The sequence below is a fragment of the Perognathus longimembris genome, chromosome 3 (assembly GCF_023159225.1).
Source record: "Perognathus longimembris pacificus isolate PPM17 chromosome 3, ASM2315922v1, whole genome shotgun sequence".
Lineage (NCBI taxonomy): Eukaryota > Metazoa > Chordata > Mammalia > Rodentia > Heteromyidae > Perognathus > Perognathus longimembris.
In genome coordinates this window covers 75,444,055-75,468,596 of record NC_063163.1, presented here as the reverse complement: position 1 = coordinate 75,468,596, position 24,542 = coordinate 75,444,055, and the positions used below count along the sequence as shown (strand labels likewise).

The window sequence follows — 24,542 nt, the reverse complement described above, 5'->3', positions numbered from 1 at the left end:
TGCTCAGACCATGCCCTGATACCCCCACGTGGGGGACCCCTGCTCTGTAGCCTCAGCCCCACCCTCTCCCCAGGTGATGTTCCTCCAGCACAGAGGACAGGTGATCATGACCATCGAGCTCCTGGACACTGAGGAGGCGCAGACGGAGGACCTGTGGAGGTGCAGGTGAGGTTCCCCTTGTCCACATCCACGCACAGCAGACACACACCTTGGGGGTCACTCCCTGCCTGTCCTCCAGCTCTGGCTCCAAGCAGTGCCTGGACAGCTCTGGGGTGTCCCAGGACACAGGGTTGGGGCACCTCCCCACTGCTCCCACCAGGGGGTGGGGTCTTGCTGCCCAGCCTCCCTAGGGAGACCTGCAGAGACCTCCACAGGGTGAGGGATCAGCTCAGAGGCACTGGGGCTCAGGCAGGCTGTGGGGTGGCAGCCAGGCCAAGGGCAGGTGCCGGTCCTTGCTGGGCCCTGACTGCCCCCTCCCTCTCCGTGTGTCCCCCCTGGACCCCTTTTCCTCCCGGCCTTCACTTCCTGAGGCTGCAGGAGTGACCACAATCTGGGTTCTCAAAGGACAGGAACCCTGTAGCCACAAGTTCAAAGCCCGGGTGGTGGCAGCCACAAGTTCTCAAAAGTCTTAGGGACCGTCTCTCCTGCCCTCCGCCGTCCTCGCTAGCCTTGGGGGGCTCCAGGCAACCTGGGCTTCCCTTCCATCACCTCAGCCCAGTGCCCCGGTGGACGCCTCCCCTGCACTTCCAGCCCCTGGGCTCGCAGGGATTTGTGCTAACTTCTGTCTGCATGATCCTCTACAAACGCGGCCAGGGCTTGGCCCTGTGTGTGCCGGGTGCTGACTCGCAGCCCACGGATCCGGTACCTTCGGGACAGGCTGGAGTGGAGCACCCCGGCCGCCGGCTGGGAACCCCAGTCCTGACCACCACAGCCGAGGCCCCTCCGGTCAGACAGGCCTGCTGTCCTGTCCTCGAGCCCTGCTGCTCCGTCTGCCTGTGTCAGTCGCGGGAAGGCGCCTCGTGTCGGGCTGGCGAGGGGCACAGCCGCGGCCCCCAGCCCTCAGGAGCTGAGGCTTTTCCGCAGCCACCCGGGGCCCCGGCCTGGCCTCGGCATTTGTCACTGGGCTCCGGCCAGGGTCTCCCAGGCAGGGAGGCAGGGGACTGGGGCCACCACCCTGCCGCTAGGCCTTCCAGAAGCTTCCAGACAGCTGTAGTCTGGAGGCAACTGAGGGTTCCAGGTTCCCCCAACGGCTCCACGCACCGGGGACCCCAGTGGTCCCGGCTCAGGCCGAGCAGTACGTGGGCCCTGACGGCGCGGCCGGCCCGCCCACCTCCGGCTTCCTGCTGAAGTCCGTGTTCCTGCAGAGGTGAGAGCGCCCGGGTGGTCGGGCCGAGGCTCGGGCCGAGGGGCTGAGGGGGCCGGGCCTGGCGCTCACGCCGCCCCGCCCGCCGGCCGCCCGCCCGCCCGCAGGAACCTGAAGAAGTTCCGACGCTGGCAGAGCGAGCAGGTGCGGGCGCTGCGCGGCGAGGCCAAGAGCTCGTGGAAGCGGCTGCTGGGCGTGGAGAGCGCGTGCGACGTGGCCTGCCGCTTCCGCCTGGGCTCGCACAAGATGGTCTTCGTGGTCAACTCGGAGGACTACAAGTACCCGCCGCAGCACGCTGGGCCGCGCCCGCCAGGTGCCCGCCCCGCTCCGTCCTGCGCCAGCCCTCGGCCCCGCCCCGCGCCTGCCTGCCCTCGGCCCCCTCGGCCCTGCCCCGCGCCTGCCCCCGCCCTTCCATGGCGACTGGTGCCCCCGACAGGACTCCGTCCCACCCCCCCTGCGCATGCCCGGCCACGCCCACACGGCGACACCCCGCCCATCCTTCCCATGCCCCGCCCTCGGCCTGACACCTCGCCCCTTCCTCACCTCTGGCCTCACTCCCGCCCCATCTTCCCCCTCGGCTCCGCCCCGTTCTCCCCCTTCCCCCGCAGGTGCAGCACCTGGTGCTGCGGCGGCACCACCGGCACTTTGCGCGTTGGCACGGGCGCTGGCTGGAGCAGCATGTGACGGCAGAGGCGGCCGGCCTGGTGCAGGACTGGCTGATGGGCGAGGAGGAGGAGGACATGGTGCCCTGCAAGACGCTGTGCGAGACGGCGCTGGTGCACGGGCTGCCCGTGACCCGGTACCGCGTGCAGTACAGCCGCCGCCCCGCTTCGCCCTGAGCCCTGGAGTCCACGTGCTGCCCTCCTGGAGCCTGGGACTCGCAGACCCTGCCTGGCCTTCCCAGCCTGAGCCCTGGGCTGCCCCGCCCCGAGCGAGGCCTGTGCTCTCAGAGGTTTGGGGCGGTGCCCACGGGCTTCTAGAAACATCCAGGGACGCACATATTTATTCCTTTATGTCCCACTGTGCCCAGATTTGGGCCACATCCGTGGCTTCTGGGGTGAGACCCCGCGTGGACCCTGAGCCGCCCTGCATCCCGCTCCTGCAGTCAGCAGTCCTGGTGCCTGCCCGCCTCCCCTCCACCTTGGGGGCCCGCCAGCCCTGGCCTAGCTACCAGCCCCAGCCTCCCGCATGCGTGTCGGAGGGCACTCTATGGTTTCCCCCTGCCCTTCTCCCTGCAACTGTTTAGAATGTAGTTTTCCTTTTCTATTTATTTGCACACGAAAGGTAAAAAGAAATATTGACTAAAGCCCAGAGTACAGCCTCCTTCGGCTGCAGCCTCCTCCTGGGCAGCCTCCTTCGGGCCTCTCCCCCCCCCCCCCCCCCCCCGCAATGAACCCAATGTTTATTTTTTTAGCAGGTGGTGGGGCTTGAACTTGGCCTGATACCTTTTGCTCAAGGCTGGCTCTCTAGCACTTGAGCGTGCCACAGCTCCACTTCCAGTTTTACAATGGGTAATTGGAGATGAGTCTCATGAGTGTTAATGTCCAGGCTTTGAACATGGATCCTCCGATTTGAGCCACCAGCACACAGCAGGTGAACCCAATTTAAGACCAAGATTTTGCTGAAATCCTGCTGCTCCTAACCCCTTAACTTCCTCCTTTCCCTTGTGTCCCTCTGAGCCTGGGTCACCCACTGCCTCTGGTGCCAGCAGCCCAGCACCCTCACTCCTTCCCCAGGCCCCTCAGTCTGTAGTCCCCAGACCCCACTGTTCCCTTCAGGATGCACTTGTATGTGTAGCATGCCTGGACTGTCCGTGTGCTCCGTGCCACAGGTGTGCCAGGCTGGTACCACACACACCAACTCTGACATGTGGGGAGTGGGGATAGGGACAGCACCAGCTGCCAGGGGCCCTGAGGGGTGGCAAGGGCAAGCCTTAAGCCTGGCTCTGTCACTATTCCCCATTTAAAAAATTATTTGCTGGGCATCAGTGGTTCTTGGCTGTAACCCTAACTACTCAGGAGTCTGGGATCTGAGATGGTTCAAAGCCACCCTGGGCAGGAAAGATGAGATTTGCCTCCAATAAACCACAGAAAAAACCTGAAGTGGAGCTGTGACACCACCCATTTTTAGCACAAAAGCTCGGGGATGATACCCAAGCCCCATGTGTGCACAATTTGTGCCGAATGTGGTGATGCACTCCTGCAATCCCAGCACAGTGGGAGGCAGAGACAGGAGGATCAGGAACTCAAGACCGGTCTGAGCTGCACAGTGAGACTTGGTCAAGAGAACAGAGAGAAAAAAGGGCTTGAACAGTGTACCATTTCCACCATCTTGAGCACGAGTGGCATGGGAGCGCCATCCCCATGGGCTCCCCATGACCTCCCTGGCCTGAGCACCCACAGACCCGCTTCCTGTCCTCCTGTGAGGACAGGATGACATGCTGGAGTCCTGGGGAATTGAACCCAAGTCATATGCTTGCCGGGCAGGTACTTCTACCTGCAAAACCCCAGCCTGGCATTTTGCAATTATTTCAAAGCTAGGGTCTTGCTTTCAGCCTAGGGGTGCATCGTGCTTCTGGACCAAACCCACCTATATTTACACTTCCCATCTTTTCTGGGATTTATGGGGTTTCATGAGCCTTTTTCCCCCTGCTGGCCTTGAACTGTGACCCTCCCATTCTCAGTCTCCCAAGTAGTGAAGTGACAGACGTGAGGAGCCATGCCTGGCTGTCTTGCCTCTTTCTGACAGTTGACTCTGGCTGGACACTCTGCCTGCCCTGCACCTCTGTGAACATCTGTCTAGACGTCTTCCTGTGTGTGCCTGCGTGCATGCCTGCATGTTGGGCCTGTGTCACCCTGACCCCAGGGTGATCCCTATCCCTACCTTCACCTTCCTGACCACCCACCACTGGCTGGTACTTCATTACACAGGGTACCCCATCGGGACAAGAGACCAGAAGTCACTGGGGGCTTGTGAACATGCCCCTCAGATCCATTTTTGTTTTTGGAAACAGGGTGTCACTGAGTTGCCCTGGCTAGCTGGGACTCCTCCTTCTGCCTTGGCTTCCTAAGGGCTGGGATTACAGTTGTGAGTTACCTGGCTTGGCTGTTTCATCTCCACAAGGGGTCCCGATGCGATGCAGTAACTGGTGTGTCCCCCTGCTCCAGGAGGCCCAGGAACAGGGGTGTGAGGACAGTGTGTGTGGGGGGTGTCCCCTATCCAGGGCACTGCCCTTGGTATCTGCAGGTGCAGTTACTGCGGGTGCCCCAGGCTAGGGGTGGGGGTGTCAGGGAAGAAAGCAGAGTGACTTCAAGAACCAGGGATCAGTCTGCCTCCCCCCTGGAGAAGGGGCCCAATCAGGGATCCCCGGGACAGCAGGTGCTCAGCCTCCACTCTCCCTTAGTGGACCCCACACTCAAGGAGGCCCCCATTTCTAGCTCTCAAGGGGCCTCTGATAGGCCAGGCTCTTGTCCTGCTCTCAGGGACAGGAAGTCGAGGTGGCCTGGGGAAGGGCCCAGAGACCCCCATTGGGTAGGATGACATGGACACAGGAGCTGTCAGTGCTGACGGTGGCATGAAGTAGCCACTTTGCTTCCTGGGCAAGACAGGCTAATGCTCGGCCCTGTGGCCTGGGTGGGATTGGAGGGGGGTGGGGAATGGCGGGCAGGTTTATCTCACCAGGGCACCAGAAGCTGGGGAGCGGGAAGGAAGGAAGCCCCAAGACTGCAGCCTGGAGCAGCTGGAGCCTGACTCAGGCAGCATGTGTGGCAATGCTCCTGTGGTCTCTGATATTGGGGTTCAGCCTGGGGGGCAGTCCCCAGACTCCCGGCATATATGACGAGGGAGAGAATATGGGAGAAAGCAATGGTGAGTGACCCTGGCTCTGACAGCGGGGGACATTGAAGGGGCTGTGGACTCGGAGCCACAGAGTGGGAGGTGGAATTGTGGAGGCCCTCTCTCCAGGGCCCCCCTCTACCCAAGCCGAGTTTTTGGGATGAGGCTGTTCCTGTCAATGACAGAGTCTGGTTGGATCTCAGCAGCCAGGGAGCCCCTGAAAGTGGGGTGCAAAAATGGGCACTCCAGCACCTGGGCCAGTTTGGGGGTGTCCCCGGGCTCTCTGGGCAGGGCTGATGTCACCTTTCCTTTTGTCCTTTCAAGGCACTTTGCCCTGTGACAAGGTGCGAGGTGAGCTGTGTTCCAGCCCCGCGGGTTCCCCGGGATGCTTTGCGCCAATGACACAGACACTCTGGAGCTCCCCCCTGGGCTTGTGGGTGCTGCTGCTGGGCTGGGTGTCCACCCGGCTGGTGCCCGCCCTCTATGGGCTGACAGTGGGCGTCGGACTGCCCGCCAAAGGGCCGGCACTGTGGGTGCTGGCCACACGCGTGCCCCGGCTGCCTGCCACGCTTCTGCTCCTGAACTTGGCTGTGGTGGACCTGCTGCTGGCCTTGGTGCTGCTGCCATGCCTAGTCTACCACACGTGTGGCCAGCGCTGGCCCTTTGGGGAGGCCGCCCTGTATGGCCTTGGGGCTGCTGCTGGCCGCTGTCAGCGTGGATCGCTACCTGTAGATGCCACTCAGCTGCAGGGCAAATCCCAGCATCACCAAAAACAAAAACCCAAAACATGAACAAAATCATGAACCTAAAACCCTGGTGGAGCCCAGCACTGCGAGAAGGGACAGTCTGCCTCCCATAGAGCAGCAAGGCTGCTATGCACACCAGTTTAATTCAAAGGAGAACATCAATACATAATATCCAAAGAGAACATAACTACACTACAGACCACAAACCATAAAGTGCTCAAAGGTCCCAAATGGTGGGCGCCAAATTGTCTCAATAAAAGGCACGAAACTGGTTTTCTTCCCAACTGCAAGAGGGTGTCATGGCTAGTGAGGGGGGCCAGGTCTGTGGGCATCACGGGCTGCACGGCTCACACCCCCCATCGCTGGGCAGTGCTATGCCCACAGGCTCCGCAGGGAGGCCATCGGGACTGAAGTACCACCGGCTGGAGGCTGGGCCCACAGCCTCTTCCCATGCCTGTTGGTTCCCCAGAGCGGCCTCCTTGCTGGCCTCAGCGTCCAGCTCCAGCACCTGGGAGAAGTACCTGTGGAGGGAATGAGGCTCCATGGGGCTGGGCAGGGGGGCCAGCTGCACAGGGCAGGGAGGGCACGGTCTGTCCATGCTGGCACAGGATAAGGTCACGAGCCCTGTGAAAACTATTTTCCTGTGTGTGCTTACATGTCAATAAAAACCCTAGACACAGCGGGGCACAGTGGCACACACTTGTGATCCTAACCACTCAGCTACAGTGGAAGGAGCTTGGTTCTTCAAGCTCGGCACCAGTGGCTCACGCCTGTAATCCCAGCTATTCTGGAGGCTGAGTTATGAGGATCGTGGATTGAGGTCAGCTGAGGCAGGAAGGTCTATGAGACGCTCATCTCCAATGAACTACTAAAAAGCCGGGAGTGGAGTTGTGGCTCAAGTGATAGAGTTCACCTTGAGCAAAAAAAAAAAAAAAAGCTCCGAAACAGCACCTAGGCCTTGAGTTCAAGCCCTAGAATTAGGACAGGAAAAAAAAATAATACCAAAGATCTTTCTTCAGGCTGGCCTGAGCAAAAAGGAAGGTTCTATTTGAAAAATAATGAAAGCAAAAAAGGGGGCCAAGGACGGAGGGGTGGCTCAAGTGGAAGTGTGGGCCAGGCAAGCAAGCTTGGCAAGAGTACAGAGCCCTGCATTCAGGTCCTGACACTGGCATGCACACATGGCAAGAGCAGAGGCTGAGGCAGTTGGGAGGCGCTGTGGTGACTCTTGATGGAGGACGGAGGTTGTCCTATTCTGTCCTTCAGAACCTGCCATTATACCCAACCTGCCTTGCCGACACTGCAGCCTGTGACTGTGGGGCCATCTGGTGACAGCTTGGGTCCCCCCCATTCACATGTCACAACTTATCATCAGGACTCATGCAAACATGAATGGACGTAACCCTAGCTGGCCACTCTCTGGGTTGTGTGGAGGTCGGGCACTCACCCTCGATGGCTGGGAGCTACCACAAGTGGGGTCTCCACAAGGGCATCACAAGGGCCATGGCAGAGAGCCAAGGGGACTCTGTCTCAGTCCTGCTGCCTGCCCAGGAGGGCGGCCTGAGGGTGTACCTGCAGAGCTGGGCGTCCTTCTCTTGGGAGGCAGTGCGCAGCTCACTCAGCAGTCCCAGCAGCGGTGCCTCTCCCTCCGCTGGGTCCAGGCCGAGCTCACCCAGCAGCCGCCGCGTCTCCAGCAGCTCGGGCTGCAGCGCATCTGTGGAAAGAGGGGCATGTGGGAAGCGGCCAGAGTCCCAGGGTGGAGGAGGCCCAGCCTGGAAGGAAAGGCTCTGCAGGCCTGATGGGTCTCCGCCCCCTTGCACTGTGTTCGGTGCCCGTCTTGAGGAGTGGACTCGGGGCCTGGCTCTGCCCCAGGGTTTTGCTCAAGTCTGGCACTCTACCACTTGAACCACAGTTTCACTTAAGGGTTTTTGGTGGCTCACTGGAGATGAGAGTCTCACAAACTCTCCTGCCAGGGCTGGCTGTGAACAAAGGCCTTCAGATCTCAGCCTCCAGAGTAGCTGCAATTACAGGCATGAGACATCCATGCCTGGATTGCTAATTTAAAAAAAAATTATTTTAACTATTCTATTTTAGTACCAGCACTGGAACTTAAACTTCGGGCCTGGGCGTAGGGTGACCCAGGGCACGCACGTGTGCACATCCTACCTAGGAGCTGCAATCCGTCCCCCGGCAGGTGGACTGAGTGCACGGGCAGCTCATGCCTGGTGCTGTCCAGCGCGGAGGCCACGTGCTGGTACTGCTCTCCAAAGCGGTCTGCCACTGCCAGGAGGGGGCGGAGCATCTCCTCCTGCACAGAGGGCGGGGTGTGAGGGGACTAGAAGTGGCCTGCAAGGAGGGGAGGTGGGAGGGGAAGGAGCGGATGCCAGACACCTCGGTCCGGTTAGCCAGGGACTGTGCTTGCTTGCACTGTGGTCCTCCCAACTTCACCTGACGAGTGGCCACGACTAGAAAGGTGACCAGGGTGCTCAGCCTGGACAGGGTCTTTACAGAGGTCAGGGGAAACTGAGGCGGGTAAGGCCACAAGCTAGCAGTACTGGCGCATGGGGGTAGCAGGAGTGTGGGGCAGGGGAGACCTGGGCATCCAGCTGCGTGGCCAGCGCCTGCTTCTGGTCGCGGAGAGCACACGCCCGCTGCAACTCATGTGCTTGGCGCTGCAGCCGCGCCCGTTCCCGGGCCAGCGCCAACAGCCGCCGGCCGCCCTCCACCTCCAAGCGTGCCACGTTGTTCTCCATCTGCAGATGCCCGGTGCAGGGTGAGGCCCATAGCCAAGCTGTGCCCCTTGTCCCCTGCCTGGCCTTGCTGTGCCCCCTCCTCCCTGGCCTCACTGTGCCCCCCACCTCCCCAGCCTGGCCAACCCCATGCCCTTCACCTCCCCTGCCTGCCCTCTCCATGCTCCCTACTCCCCAGCCTGGCCTCGCTGTGTGCAACCCAACCTCCCTGGCCCAGGCACCAGGACCTCCTCACCTTCACAGTCAGCAGGGTCAACAGCAGTGTCTGTGACTCGATCATGTCCATCGCCTCCTGAAGATCCTGTGGAAAATACAAAGGCCTCTTTGGTTCCCATCAGCTGGCACAAACCCAGAACCCAAAACTACGCATGACTGGAAGAAGGAAAAAAGAAATATGGGGCACCAGTGGTCACGTCCCTAAGCCCAGCTACCCAGGAAACTGAGATCTGAGGATTACTGTTCAATCCCAGCCAGGGAGGAAAGTCTATAAGACTTAGCTCCAATAGCCAGCAAAAAGCCGTAAGTGGAGCTGTGGCTGAAGTGGCAAAGTGCCAGCCTTGAGTGAAAAGGCTCAGGGACAGCGCCCAGACCCTCAGATTAAGGGCCAGGCCCAGAGCTTCTTGCCAGCTGGAAGGGACCCAGCTGCCCCCATTTGGGGGGGGGGGTGCGGCGGCGCATGACTTTACCCATTGGATGTGGGCTTGGGAATGAAGAATGACTGTCTCTACTTCTATCTCTTCTGCCCATGGATCCCCAGGCTATGGTGTGGGGTGGCAGCCGAGCACCGGGTGATACCCCCAGTCTCCCTACCCTGGCTAGGCACTTACGGAGTTCTTTTTCTGCGGGGCACCAGGGGCAGCTGACCTGGCTTTCTTGGATGTCGTCTTATCCAGTGGTAGAGTCTTTCTTGGCCTGCTTGTATCTAAGACAAACATGAGGGCTTTACTCCATCTACGTGTAGTTTCTGAGACAGGATCCTGCTGTGGAGTCCACCAGGCTTGAACTCCTCATCCTCCTGCCTCAGCCTAAGTGCTGGGACTGCAGGCGTGACCATCACTCCCAGCAGAAAGAGTGTTTTAGTGGTGAGCAGACAGACAGACACATCTTGGCTTTTGAAGAGTCACATTTGGACAGAACTATCACAAGGGGAAGCATAGCACCCCCTCCTTCATGATGACAAAGGGACTTCCTGGGAGCCGCACTCACTGCTGTTACACTATATATCCCTAGCCCAGGACAGACCTAGAGTCATTGCTCCAGACACAGGACCAAGCACAGACTATCTTGAGCTACGGGTGAACCTCCTTGGAAGCCCCTTGGCTTTGAGGAAGTCCTCGTCTGCTCAGCACTGGCGGGCTGTGGGAAGGACCTACCATGAATGGCAGAGAGATCCAGGTTGAAGTCTTGGTGAGGCAAGGCTAAGCTGTGTCCTTCCAGCATGGTGGACTGTAGTTCCCGCCGGCTCCCGCTGTCCGCTGTCCAACAAGAATGCCTGGGTAAGCTCCTCTGCGCCTGCGTCTGGAGACCAGGCAACCGCCGCTGGCAACACGCCAGTGTCCCCACTGCCTGGTGCCCTCCTAGGGGGAGACAAGGCTGCCCCAAACTAAATAAGAATGAAGGCTAAATAAAACCTCTTTAGAAAATGAAGGGCCGGCCTCGTGTATTTTGTTATAGCAACACCTTCTAAAGTGGCCTCCATTTCTGATGCCACCATGACACCAGATGCCTCATTTCCTTCCCGTGGAAGCTTCTAGAGTGAAGGTTAGGAGGGCTGCTCCTGTGTGCAGTGCTGGAGAGCAAGCCAGGCAAGCGAGAGGTGGGGGACCTCCTCTGGCACTGGCAGCTGGAGCCCAGGGAGCTTTTATGCTCAAGGCTGGCGCACTACCACCAGAGCCACAGCTCTTTTGCTTTTTGCTGGCTCACTGGTGATAAGAATCTCACAGACTTTCCTGTCAGGGCTGGCTTTGAACTGCAATCCTCAGATCTCCAGCCTTTTGAGTAGTTGGTATTACACATGTAAGCGAGCACCCAGCTCCTGGCAAAGGGGGGCTTTGACACAAAATGTCCCCCACACTGCCGCTTGCACCTCACCTCTGCCCTTGTGGAGTGGGCCGGCCTTCCTCCCGCCCTCGGGCGCCTTCCCTCGGGTCCTGGCTGGGTCTGCTGCAGCGTCCTGGGTGAGAGTGGGAACAGTGAGACCATGTGCTGCACTCTTTTTTTTTTTTTTTTTTTTGGCCAGTCCTGGGCCTTGGACTCAGGGCCTGAGCACTGTCCCTGGCTTCTTCCCGCTCAAGGCTAGCACTCCACCACTTGAGCCACAGCGCCGCTTCTGGCCGTTTTCTGTATATGTGGTGCTGGGGAATCGAACCTAGGGCCTCGTGTATCCGAGGCAGGCACTCTTGCCACTAGGCTATATCCCCAGCCCCATGTGCTGCACTCTTAGGGGACTGCAGCAGGGCGAGTTTTCAATCTGAGCTCATGTGCACAGGACAAGCACACGTTGCCCAAAATAAGGAGAGCCACGTGCGTGGGACACGGGATACACACATGCAGCTGACCGGGGGGTGGCAAGAGAGAGGGCTGCCGGCAACAGGAAACATTTGCTCATGACAGAACGAACTGCTTTGGTCTTCAGGAAAATTGAAAGCTTTTATACTGGTATTACTCTTCAGTGTTTACCAAAGAAAGTCACTAATGGAGTATTGTCCTTATAATTACCATAATCAAAATGGAAAAGAGCCAGGCCCTAGTGGTTCATGCCTATAATCCTAGCTACCCAGTAGGCAGAGATTGGGAGGCTTGTGGTTTAAAGCCACTCCAGGCAAAAAGTTCCTGAGACCCCCCCATCTCAATCAGGAGCTGGGGTTCAGCAGGGCATGAATGTCCTTCCAGCCACGCAGGAGGCTGAGGACCAAGGGCAGGGCCAGGCCAAAGCCATGAAGAAGCACGCCATGTTGATGGATTTGAAGCCTCATGCGATGATTCCACAGGCCTGCACATGCCCACTGCAGCTGACCACGTCCCCAGTGCCGAGCCTCACCCACAATGTCTGACCACGCCCCCAATGCTGAACCACACCCACCACTGTTTCAAAAGGGTCTCCAATACAAGTGGCCACTCACAGCAGACATTCAGCCAGCATTTGTGAGGAGTGGCTCACCCCTGTAATCCCAGCTGCTCAGGAGGCTGAGACCTGAGGATCATGGTGCAAAACCAGCCGGGTGAGGAAAATTCGTGAGACTTTTTTCTGTTGTGGGGCTTAAACTTGGGGCCTGGGTGCTGTTCCAGAGCTCAAGGTTAGTGCTCTACCACTTTGAGCCACAGCTCTACTTCTGATTTTCTGGTGACTAACTGGAGGTAAGACTCTCATGGCTTTTCCTGCCTGGGCTGGCTCTGAACCTTGATCTGCTCAGATCTCAGCCTCCCAAGTAGCTAGAATTACAGGTGTAAGCCACCCAGCTTTGAGACTCTTCTCTCCAATTAACCTCCACCCCAGAAGTGGAGCTGTGGCTAAAATGGAACAGAGGCTTCAGCAAAGGGCCCAGGGGCAGTGCCCAAGCCCAGAGTCAAGCCCCAGGACCAGCATTTAAAAAAACCAAAAACAGCAACAACAACTATAGCAATGAGAGAACGAGAGAGAGAGAGAGAGAGAAAAAGAAAGAGAGAGAATATGCACATTGTTCGTGGACTAAGATTTCAATATGCCTAAATAATGAGAGCCCAAACACCCCCTCAGGACCCAGCTGTGCCTGGCTCATAGGATTCAGCCATGGGAATGGTGCGCTTCCTTACCTTTCTGACTTTCTTCTCATACTCCAAGTATCGAGACTCGACTACTCTTCCTCCTGCGGGTGACACACTGCTGGTTGATAACAAGACCACCACCGAGAACTGCGAAGACTGGCACGTGCCAGGATGCTACACCCACAACCCAGCACTGTCAGCCCTGCTTGCTCTCAACAGAAAAAGAAAGACAGGCTCCCTGTGCTCCTCCCAGCCCCCCTCTGCACCCTCCAGCACCTATGGACCAGCTGCTATATGCAAGGGCACTTATAGGACACCTGGTATATGCAGTTTTGCTAACACTCTACCACTTTGAGCCACAGCACCACTTTGGGTTTTCTGGTGGTTCATTGGAGGTAAGAGCCTCATGGACCTTCCTGCCTGGGCTGGCTTTCAACCACCATCCTTAGGTCTCAGCCTCCTGTGTAGCTAGGATTACGGGTGTGAGCCACTGTTCCTGAGCTTTTTTTGCTCAAGGTTAGTACTCTCCCATTTGAGTCAGTGCTACTTCCAGCTTTTTTTATTTGTGTGGTACTGAGGAATTGAACCCAGGGCTCCATGCATGCTAGGCAAGCACTCTACTGCTAGGCCACATTCCCACCCATCCTTATCTTGAAGCTCCAGTCTGCCTTTTAGATCTCGGGTCAGGCACCCCAGTCCCTCAGTCAAGGTCCCCCTCCCCTACTTGCATGGTTCTGCTCCCACTCATAGCCTGCTATCATCCAGTGCATGTACATCTTATTGCTGACTTTTTTTTAGACCAGTTACTGAATTCAGGGCCTAAATGGTGGCCCTTAGCCTTTTCATTCAAGGCTGGTATTTCACCAGTTAGACCACAGCTCCACTTCTGGCTTTTTACTAGATAAAAGGTAAAAGCCACACGGGTTTGTCTTTCCTGGACCGGTTTTGAACCTTGATCCTTAGATCTCAGCCTCCTGAGTAGCTAGGATTACAGATGTGAGCCCCAGCACCTAACAGGCCACCTGGTTCCTCTTCCTGGGGATGGATGGAGATGTTTATACGTTTTGGTTGCTGCTCCACTGTGCCAGATAGGGAGCAGAAGCCTGGCAAAATGTCAGATATAAAGGATTCTGTGCTTTCTATAATATTCTTTTGGTTGCTGTTTAAGTCAGGGGGTCTCACAAGCCGCTTTAACCCCCTGGTCAAGCGATCCTCCTGCCTCGGCATCAGAAGTGGCGGATGGAAGGTGCCATCGCTGAGTGTGGTTTGACTCTGGACTTTTTACAGGTGTCTGGAGCAGAGATTTCCTTCTGGCCTCAAGAGGCTGAGGGAGAGTGACAAGGCCCAAGTCCTTGAGCCTGCCAGTATGGTTGGGAGAGTCTTGAACTACAACTACAGCCAGGGGGTGGATTCCACTGGTAGGGAGAGAAAGGAGGCAAAGCAAAGCTAACAGGAGCCCACAGCTCACCAGACAAGAATGTCACAGTGGGCACTGTGGGCAGACACGTCCTATGCACCAGCCATGGAGCTCAGAGGACTGGTCAGGAGAAGGAAGGGTCCAGAAGCTGGACCACCAGAGACACCAGGCCTATAAGGATGATGCCAGCACAAGCTGGGTGCGGAGGACAGCGGTACACCACCTGTGGGTCTGCCCTGGATGGCAGGGCGGGGAGGACACCCAGGAGAGGTGACCATCTGCCTTGGGTATCCTAACACAGTAGACAATTAGTGTTGCCTGTGAGATGACCCAAGGTCCTCGGCTGCTGCAGACAGCTGAGATCTAATAGTTGTGCGTCTGGAACTGGGCTGGGCCTATTCGGGACCAGATAAGGTTCTGTTGACAAGCAGTGTTATGAGGGGCCCCTGTGTGTGTTGGGGGGTACAGCGCAGGACTGGGGACCTGCTGGCATTCAGGTTAGCCTGCAGGGATGGGCATGTGCTCCTGTGTATGTGTTGCATGTGGCCCATGGGAGACAGGCTGGCACCACACTGCTGCCAGGGGGAGCACTGCTGAGAGTCAGCAGGTGGGACTTACAGTGACCCCAACTTCCAGGCAGAGAGGGGACATCAAGGCACCCAGGGAGTTGATCTCATTCAGTGGAAACTGAGATAACAACATGTTCTGGACACAGCTCCAACCCCCAAGGCAGAGATGATTGCCTCAAACTCCTGCCACATTCCTAGCTGCAGGGCTGCGCTCATCAGACTCTAAAGCTGCCCAAGTGTGGCTGGGAGCATGCAAAACTGCACCCCCCCCCTTCCTGTAGCTGGTTTTGTGCTCCCCCAAATACATTGAGAAACCTGGGCCAGTGGCTACTATAACCCCGTAATCCCAGCTACTCAGGAGGCTGAAATCTGAGTATAGTGGTTCAAAACAAGCCAGGGCACTAAAGTGCATGTAACTCTCATCTTCAGTTAAACACACACACACAAAAGCTGGAAGTGAAGCTATGGCTCAAGTGGTTGAATGTTACCTCTGAGCAAAAACTGCTCAGGGGCAGCACTTGGGTCCCAAGTTCAAGACCCAGGATCAGCACAGGAACAAAAGAAAAGCCACTCCTACATATGGGGAGTGGGGTGGGATAGTGCTTACCTTGTGTTCTTTTCCCCTTCGGCCTGACAGAGGGATCAGACGCCCCAGAAGGCTTCCTGTAAGAGATGGGGCAGTCACATCACATCACTGCAGAAGCAGCACAGGGAACCCCGTGTGAGGTACATGCCTACATCCCAGCTACTTGGGAGGCCAAGATCAGGAGGACTAAAATTCAAGACCAGCTCATGCAAAAAGTTAGGAAAACCTCATCTTTTTCTTTTTGCTGGTCTTAGGGCTTGAACACTGAGCCTGGGCCACTGTTCCTGACCTTTGTTTGCTAAATAGTAGTGCTCTACCACTTGAGCTACAGCATTACTTTCAGCTTTTTTTTTTTTTGGTCATGGGGCTTGAACTCTGGGCCTGGGCAGAGACCCTAAGCTCTACCACTTGAGCCACAATGCCACTTCTTGTTTGCTGGTAGTTAATTGGAGATAAGAGTCTCACAAACTTTCCTGCCCAGGCTGGCTTTGAACTGCAATCCTCAGATCTTGGCCTCCTGAGTAGCCAGGATTACAGGCATCAGCCACTGGTACCCCGCCAGCTTTTTTTTTTTTTTTTGGCCAGGGCTGGGGCTTGAACTCAGGGCCTGGACACCATCCCTGAGCTTCTTCTGCTCAAGGCTAGCACTCTACAACTTGAGCCATAGTGCCACTTACGGCTTTTTCTGTTATGTTACTAAGGAATAGAATCCAGAGCTTCATGCATGTTAGGCAAGCATTCTACCACTAAGCCACATTCCTAACCTATTTCCAGCTTCTGAGTCGTTTATTAGAGATGAATCTCACAGACTTTATTGCCAAGGCTGGCTTTGAACCACAATCCTCAGATCTCAGCTTCCTGAAAAGGAGTACAGTGTGAGCCACCAGGCCCAGCAGCAAGATCTCATCTTTATCAATGAATGAACAATTCAGTTATAGTGACACATGCCTGTGCTCCCAGCTATCCAAGAGACAAAAGTTGAAGGATGTCTGCCTGAGTCCAGACCTGGGCAAACCCACAAGAACCTATTTGAGAAGTAGCTAAAGCAAGAAGGAGGACCAAGGTGTGGCTCATGCCTGTAATCCCAGCTACTCAGGAGGCTGAAGGTTCAAAGCCAGCCAAGAGCAAACAAACCTCTGAGACTCTTTATCTCCAATTAACTAGCAGAAAATGCTGGCAGTGGAGCTGTGGTTCAAGTAGTGGAGTGCTAGCCTTGAGTGGAAAAAGTCAGAATGTGGGCCCTGAGTTCAACCCCCAGTACTGGTGGCAGATAGACAGTGGTAAAACATTTACCTAGCATTGTGAGGCTGAGTTCAGTTGGGGGATGGGGTGGGGTGGCATGAGAATTCAAGAGGTATGTCCACTAGTTGGCGCTAGTGGCAGTCTGGTTCCAGCACCACCCCAAGACAATCTGAGTGAGGCCAGGCTACCTCATGAGGAAGAGTGACAGCCTGGGCCACATGAGCCCCAGGTGAGGCCCAATTTCTGGACTGAAAAAAAGAATGAATAGAGTTCTGTGGAAAACAGTGACTTTCTCTGCTGTGAAGATGTAAAATTAGTTACAGGCTGATTCACTCATTCCTTACATGCTTCTGTGCATGTGCATGCCCCTGGGGGTGCAGTGGTGAGTGCCCCAAGGCTTTCGGCTGGAGAGCGAAGGTGGTTCTTTGCTGACCAGGTAACAGCAGCCCAGGCTGGCACCAGGTGTGTGGAAGGCATGGATAAGTATGTGACACCAAGATTCCCCAGTGGTCAGGCGTCTGTGGCTTATGGCTGTAATCCCAGCTACTCAGGAGACTGATATGTGAGGATCCTGGTTCAAAGTCGGTCTCCACCTCCACTCCAGAGACCCCCTCTGCCTGTCCTGTTCTACCCATCATGTCCTTCTCTACTTCCACTCCAATGACTCCCCTCGCTGTCCTGTTCTGTCCACCAAGTCTCTGACCTCCACTCCAGAGGCCCCCTTGCTCTCCTACCCTGCTCACCAAGTCCTTCTCTGCCATAAGCTAAGCCTCCCAGCTATCTCCTCTAGAAAAGGAACTTTCCTTGTCTTGTAGCAATTTCCATCTCCCCCTGGCTCCTGATTCTCTCTGACCACCAGACCAGAGATCATTTACCATTATATTGCTTCCATTCTCACTGACAGCCCTTCGACTTGTGCTCTTGAGAGTGAGGTGGGTCCCAGGGACCCCACCCCCACCCCTCTAGGTTCCCTCTTAAAGGCTACCTGTCGTGGATGTGGTTCCATAAGCCCAATTTTTTCCTCATCCTTTATTCCTCCTCTCTGCAGCCAGTCTGCAGCTGAGCTCAGGTTCACAATCTGCAAAAGGATGTAGCTTAACAGGACGCTAGTAAACTCAAGGAGATTCTGTTAACAGGATGCCTTAATTAAAAGGCTCAGGAAAAGGATGTATGTAATTATACAGTGATCAACAAGGGCCAAGCCACCTGGCCAACGCAGGAACCTTCAGGAAAACAGTCCCCTCAAGATTAACACAAAGGAGGGTTGGGAAGCCCTGGGTTCAATTCCTCAGCACCAGAAAAACAGAAAATGCCTGATGTGGCTCAAGTGGTAGAGTGCTGGGACTTGAACTCAGGGCCTGGGTTTTTGTCCTGAGTTTTTTCACTCAAGCTGGTGCTCTACCCAACAGCTGGTTCGTTGGAGGGAAGTCTCATGGACCTTTCCTGCCCGAGCTGGCTTCGAACCGCAATCCTCCGACCTCAGCCTCCTGAGTGGCTGCGACTTCAGGCCTGAGCCACCGGCGCCCCAACGGTGGCACACATGGGCACAAAGCGCTCACGCCCGGGCACAAGGTTGGATTCCCGCTCCCGGGCCCGCGTTCTCCTTCCCTCCGTGGCCTGGTTCACAAGGAACGACCAGGGCGACGGTGGGCGTTGTCAACCCCACTTCCTAGCACGGGAAAGGCTGCAGACGGCCTGGGCTCCACAGGTATCAAGGGAAGGGCACACATCTCGAACGCGCCGCAGGGTCTAAAGCCCGAGTTTCCCAAGGACGGCCAGGCGAGCGGTCTGCACATCTCCGTCGGATCCCCCACTCGCTCCCCAACTCTGCTGCCCATTGTTCATCCATCTGCCAAAACGGTCTCTCTAGTACCTGACCCCAAAGCTGAGGGGCCTCCACTCACCCAGCACCCAGTCCGGAGGAGTCCGCCATTTTCACGCCTTCCACTCAAAAGCCAGCGCTTTAAGGCCTGAGAACCGCCCCACCGCCGCGGGTCCTACCATGTAGCGGAATAACGGTAGGGGTGGCCACTGCCCGGAGAGCCCCAGCCAAGAGCCCAGTGGGCGTGGCGTGCGCATGCATCCCCCTCCTTTCCTTACGTTTGGTATCGTCCACCCGCAGCAGTGCGCTGCGTGAAGGGCGTGGCTTGATGACGCCCCGCCCCATGCGGCGCGATTTCGCGTCACGCCCTTCGCCCCGCCCCTCCAGAACCCGGAAGTGGGCGCGAGCGCGCGGGGGAGCTGCGGGCGCGGCGGGGCGGAGCGGCCGGGAGAGCGACTAGCGGGCGGCGCGCGGGCGGGGACCCGGCCGGGACCGGCGGCGCGCGGCAGCGGAGGCCCAGGTGAGTCTCAGGAATGGCTGTGGGTCGGGGACTGGAGTGTGAAGTGTGCTTTGTGTGTGTGTTGGGGGGGCCAATGGCGGAGAAAAAGGCCGGAGCTGGGCGCTGAGGGGGGCGCGCAAACTGCGGCCGAGGGGGCGGCGACGGCCCTGGGGTCTGGGAGAGCTGGCGGGATGCCGGATAAAAGCGAGGCGGAAGAAAGTTGTCAGGGTAGCCCGGGCGGCTGAGGGAGTTTGTGGGCGCGCGCGCGCGGGAGGGGGGTTGGTGACTAGCTTCCAGCAGCTTCGAAGAGGACGTGGCTCGAGTGGTGATTGGGGGGTCGCAGGAAACGGGGCTGGGAGGGGACCAAGCGGGGAGGCGGGGCTGAGAGGCAAAGGCAAAGCCATTGGGGGAAACAGTTGGGGTATGGTTGGGGTAAAGGGGTCCAGCCTGGGGGAGGGGTGTCCGCTGATGCGATCCAAAACCCACTAGATGAAGGGTGTTTGAGAGGGCGGCGCCTGCACCCACTGGGCGCTCGGAACCCACTGACTTGGTGACTGGCAGTTGCGAAGTCGTGTGTGTGAATGGGAAGTGGATGGAAAGAAAAGGGGGAAGAAGCCAATGTAACAACGGAAGATGTGTCCCGGGAAGGCCTGGAGGGGAGGAGAGAGAAGGAAAGGGCTAGAGAAACCCTGTGTAGATACTGGGGTGGAGACACTGCGATTTGGCACCCCCTCCCCTCCTTTTCTCTGGATTAGTCTCTCTTTCCTCATGGTACCCTGAAAACAGCTGTACCTACCCGCTGGTAATTCTGTAAATCACAGAACCCACTGGATCAATTTCCCATCCTGGAAAGTGCACTATTTTTGGAGGGGACTAGCTGGATTTGAGGGGGGTCCCGGGGAGCAAGAAGAAGTATCAGGACCCCAACTCGTGTTTCAGAAGTTAAGGAGTTGCAATGCACGCTGTGTCACGTATGTGCAGTGTCAAGAGTTTCATTCTTGGGCTTTAATGACAACACAGCAACTCTGTCCCTCAGCACCCAGGGCTCTTTAAGAAGCCTCTTGCTTCTCTCCCACATGTTTCTTTGGACTGGGATGTGTGGAGGCTAGAGGAGACACTCACCTTTCAGCTTGAGGATCTCCAAAATTCAGGTGAACATGTTGACTAGAAAGTTATCATCAGGCTGTCTGTTCTGGTTTTGGTCTGGGGCTAGCTGGTTTTGATTGCCATTGCTCCCTCAGCCCCATTTGACCCTCACTGTGGAGAACCTTTACCATTTGCCAGAAAAGGAAGGGGGGCTGGTCTATAGCTCCTTTTGTAGATGAATCTGGGCTGTTTGAATAAAAAGGAGGCCCCAGAAAGATAACTACCACATTCACTTCCAGTTCTGATCTTTAAGGAAGAAAGCTTTGGGCCTCTTGCCCCAGGATACACAATTACAGCCCATAGATTGACGCCTCTTTCTGCAGATAATGACTAGGGTTGCTCTGGCAAGACACCCCAGTGAACAGGAGACTGGATGCAACTCTTTCTTATTTTTCCTCACCTTGGTATTGAGATTAGGTAGGATCTTAGGGAGAACTAAATGCCTGGTTCTTTACCTGCAGAATGAATGCACTGGCCTCCATCAGCATCTCTGAAAACTCAGCCCCTCTCTGGTTAGCTTTTCTTCTCTAGTAGATGTCCTTCCTTGATTTTATGCAGCTTTGCCTCTCAGATTTAATAGCTCATGTCCACAAGTGAATTTCTGTATGTGGCACTAGGGATGAATACCAGGGCCTTCTGTACGTTCAGGCAACTGCTCTGCCACTGGGCCCCATCTGCCAGATGCAAAACAGGTCTGTCAACTGGGCTTTATGTACAACTGCACCTGTTCCCAAAGTTTTGGAACCTTCTGGTTGGAAATTCCTTGGAAAATCCAGCCTTTAAGTTTGGTCTGGTGACTCTGTGGATCAGATGGGACTTGGGAATTCCTTTGCTATTTGGCTGTGGGATGGATGTATTTTCTCTCCCCAACAGGGGCTGTGTCTGTCACTTAGCTCATCCATCTCAAGTAGGGTGCATTGTGTGTTCTCAGTGCGACTGAGCAAGGGCTGGGTATGCAAGGGCTTAGTGCTCACCTGAGCACGGAGCAGAGCACTCATTCTCTGACGGTGTACATCTAGTGTCCCCCATGTGGGAAGAATGATGGAGCTCAGATTAGAGGTTGGGGCCATGATGAGGCACAAGATGCTGAAAAGAGCTGTGTGAGGCATAGGTGGGATTGCAGCAGGTTCTTTCAGACGGGTAGCTGGTGCAACTTCAGGTGTGCATTGTGATGTTAGCATTAGATCAAGCAAGGAGGACAGGATTGCCCTGATACAATAGGTGCTTTTAGATGTGCCAACCACCAGCAAGAGGGGCCTTGCCCTCTGTTTTCCTAAGCAGCTCTAGCAGGTAATGACTTGAGGGTTGGTTCCCCAGGCTTTCTAAAACTTAAGCATCACTGTGCACCTTAGGGATGGAGAACAGACCCTCAGAAAACATGGCAACTGTGGTGGTACCACCTTGTGTCCCATGGAAGTTGAGTAGCACCTCTGGCCTTCATTCATCAGACTGCCAGTGCACCAAGAATGTCTCCAGGCATGGCCCTGAGGTCATTCAGGGAACACAGAATGGCCAACTGATACTCTGTAATAAAATCTGGATCCTGTCCCTTCCAGCTACTGTATTCTGCCAGATGCTTACTTCTTAATCTGAAGGGAGGGAGGGAGTCTGATTTAAAGAAAAAAAAAAGGGGGAAGAATAGTCCAATGAGAGGGGTTGCTGTCCTTGCCCCAAGAGGGGACGACAAGAACAGCGAGGGCCATTGTCTGTCTTTGCTCATATCGCCTCTGACCTGGTCTTCTGGAGGTCTTGTCCTCATCTGGGAACACAGTGTTGGTTTTCTTCCCCATGAGAGATTCTCTTGCCCAAATATACTTTGGAGTTTGTCCAGATGAATGTGGCTTTTGTATGCCTCATCTGTGCTGGTGTGCCCCAGACGACCCATCCATACCTGAGCACACGTTCAGAGTTTGTTTCCAGTCTTGTACCCCCACATCTCACTATCTCACTCGTCCCTTCCTTGGCATGTCCCTTATCCTCTGGCTTACTGTAGTACTGCTCTTTAACCCCCATGGGGAGGTGGCCCACAGGCAAGCTCATACGATTGATGACCCCTTCTGGGTGCTGCCCATTGTACCCTCGGTGTCCCCAACCCCAACTGTGCCAGGCAGCCCCTGCTCCGCCCTACTATTCCGCCAGCCCAGGCGTGGCCTCCCTACAGAGCAAGACAGGCCCTTCTCTTCTGCCCTTGTCATCCCCGGAATGGCAGAACAAAGGGCCCTGTCTCCTCACAGCCCACCACTACAGCCAGGGCCACGGCGGGCAGCTCTTACAGCTCCCTTTGGCAGGGGCAGAGCCCCGCCATTAGACATGTTTCACAATGCAGCTGATGAGCTGTACTTGTACTCATTTCCTAGTGGAGACTGAGCCCGAGCCTGATGATAAATACAGCAGTGATTCAGGGGTTCAGCCTGCAGGGCCATGAATAAGCTGGCCTGGCATGACTCATATGCATGCATCCCAGCTCAGCCCTGTGTTCGGGTGGGAGCCGGGCTCTGGGAAGTTCATTACTGAGCTTGCTGGTATGAATTTGTCACAGATGTTGGAGCAAAGTACCACATGCTTGAGTGGCCTTAAGTAACAACTACATTCTCTTGTGGTTCTGAAGGTCCCACATCCAGAGTCAAGGTGTTGGCAGGTTTGGATGCTTCTGGAAGGTATGAGAGTCCATTCCAATCTCACACTGGCTTGTAGGTTTCCACCTTCCCCCTCTGTCTTCATATCATCTCTTCTAGATACCAGCCATACAGATGAAGGTCTGTCCTATGGCCCTACTCTATCTCTAAGCTGAGCATAGTAATGACACCTGTAATCCCAGTATTTGGAAGGTATAAGCAGAAGGATCATGAGTTTGAGGCCAGCCTGGGAAACATTGTGAGATTTTATCTCAAAAGAAGAAGAAAAAAGACCGTTTCCACGTGTCATCATCTTCTCAAGTGGCTCTCATGGGCCTGGTTATCTCCTGTGTGTCTGGAGTTGGAGGATTGGGACTTCATCATGCAGATACTGGGGAGGGGAGGCAGAGTGGCCCATCCCACCCTTCCTCTTTAGGTAGCAAAGGAAGCAGTCACGAATGGGTTTTGTCTTATTTTTGGCCCACTTAAGTAGATACTTTCAGAAGGTAGGCAGCTTGCTTGGCCATGTCAGCTGTGCAGGCACCGGTTGGAATTTTCTGGGTCTTACTCTCATGTCCTGAAGGGTAAGTGGAGAGAGGCAGGGACCTGGCCCTGGAGGAGGGGATCTTGTGGGATTTCCCTAGAGGGTATTTTAGAGGCCAGTTAGGAAGATCTGAGTATCAGGCAGAGGGTCAGATGAGATTTACAAGTGGGTTATGGGGTGAGCGTCTCATGCTCCTTGTTGCTGTCTAGGGAGGAGGCATCCAGAAGCAGTTCCATTGATGGGACATGGCTACTGCCCTAGATGAGAGTTGGACAAAGAAGTCTTTGGAATCTAAAATTCATCTGTGGAAAGTGAGGCTTGAGGCTGGCCTGTGGAGACCCTACTGGAGGAAACGCAGTCCCTCTTTCTTCAGGGGTCAGATTAACAGTTCAGCAAGAACTACAGAGGTGGGCTAGATGTAATCCCTGCATGGACAAGTTCAAGGCCAGCATGAGCTCTGTGTGAAGACCTTACCTTTCTCAGAAAAAGCATAGGGTGGCTGGCAGTGGGCAAGCTTGTGACAAGGGCCTGGGCTTGTTAACAGAGCCTGGGATGGAGCCAGGGAGGTGGACACTTGCTTCCTGGCCAGGGAGGTCCCTGAAGCCTGTCAGCAACCAGGCAACAAGGCCATGGATCTGAGAGGCGATGTTTGGGATTTCCGAACTAGGGGACTCAACTGGGATTGTAACTCCACGGTGAGCCACAGGGGGCCCTGGCCACTGGTATCCTTGCCTGTCACATTCAGATGATGTTTGTGAGGTGGGCATGAGAACAGGAGGGAAAGGGCAGTGGCAAGGTGGACACCTGGGAACCATTCTCTTCCCCAGGTGTTCCCCAAGAGGAGACCGGAGTGGGTGGAGGTGCTGGCTTAGGTCATCCCACAGGCCAGCTTGTGCAGTTCCTCCTCAGTGAGGCTGTTGGGATCATGTGGGCCTGTGGTGGCCCCCCTCAGGACATCCCTAGACATTACCAAGTGTGGGGGAGAGTTGGCCCCCTGAGGTGACCACTGCTGTAGCAGAAACCAGTTTTCAGAGATGAGGAGAGGTAGTTGACTCGCTTTCCCAGTGTAGCTTGGGGGACTGCAGTGCTTTGGTCTCTGAGATGTGAATGGTGGCTCATGGCGCCTGGATATGCATTCTGGGAGCTGGCTGGGTGGTGGCATGTCTTGATGCCACCCATTTCCCAAGTTAGCTGTTGTCATGGGTGACAGAGATGATATTGACAGTAACACCAGGTTACTGTGGCTTTTTGGAGAAAGTGGGCAGGGCAGGGCTTCATAGCAGGAGGAGGAGCAATCGGGCCGAGGTTGGGGAGAGATGGCACAGGGCACCATGCAGAAGCTGGGTGCCTCAGGTGTGGGCTGTGGGTTGCACTCTAGGCCATCTTGTACAGTGGGTGCAAAGGGGACTGGACTCTTGGTGTTGGAGGGGAAGGACAGTGAAGGAGGCCATAGCTGAAAGGCCTGGAACTGCTCTTAGAGGTGCCCATGAATACAGTTCGTCCCCTGATCTGCAGCTTCCCAAACACCAGTGGCTGGCAAAGGTGGGAGAGTACCGCCACACACAAGCTTGTCCTTGGGTGCTCATAGTGCCTAGTCTCTAGGTGCCACCCAGAGAGGATAGAGAGCAGACATAAGTCCTTCACAGACACTGCCCCATTTTATGTAAT

At 55.9% G+C, this 24,542-nt stretch overlaps 2 protein-coding genes and 1 pseudogene across 12 annotated transcripts in view; 2 read left to right on the top strand and 1 right to left on the bottom strand.

Moving 5' to 3' along the window:
* Window positions 1–5,197: 5,197 nt before the first annotated feature.
* Window positions 5,198–5,929, top strand: LOC125347714 (annotated as a pseudogene).
* A 126-nt stretch (window positions 5,930–6,055) lies between these two features.
* Window positions 6,056–18,371, bottom strand: Haus8 (HAUS augmin like complex subunit 8). Its single transcript, XM_048342524.1, has 11 exons — window positions 18,153–18,371; window positions 15,028–15,083; window positions 12,483–12,535; window positions 10,782–10,863; window positions 10,064–10,165; window positions 9,518–9,612; window positions 8,926–8,991; window positions 8,535–8,693; window positions 8,107–8,248; window positions 7,513–7,654; window positions 6,056–6,464 (listed from the first exon to the last, which is right to left on the bottom strand). The coding sequence occupies exons 1-11, from the start codon at window positions 18,179–18,181 to the stop codon at window positions 6,275–6,277; spliced, it is 1,116 nt and encodes a 371-aa protein (XP_048198481.1). The 5' UTR covers window positions 18,182–18,371; the 3' UTR covers window positions 6,056–6,274.
* A 141-nt stretch (window positions 18,372–18,512) lies between these two features.
* Myo9b (myosin IXB) overlaps window positions 18,513–24,542 on the top strand; it is a 69,425-nt gene continuing 63,395 nt past the window's right edge. For all 11 annotated transcript variants that reach the window (XM_048342516.1, XM_048342515.1, XM_048342512.1 and 8 more), the window contains exon 1: window positions 18,513–18,590. The gene's annotated coding sequence lies outside the window, so the exon portion shown is untranslated. The remainder of the gene's footprint in view (window positions 18,591–24,542) is intronic.

Bases quoted from the DNA above. Each gene is read 5' to 3' on its own strand.
- Haus8 (XM_048342524.1), bottom strand. From the start codon at position 18,181: ATGGCGGACTCCTCCGGACTGGGTGCTGG. The intron at 15,084-18,152 runs GTGAGTGGAGGC...CATCTCTTACAG, and splicing joins TCCTCCGGACTGGGTGCTGG to GAAGCCTTCTGGGGCGTCTG. The intron at 8,992-9,517 runs GTAAGTGCCTAG...TATTTTCCACAG, and splicing joins CCCCGCAGAAAAAGAACTCC to GATCTTCAGGAGGCGATGGA.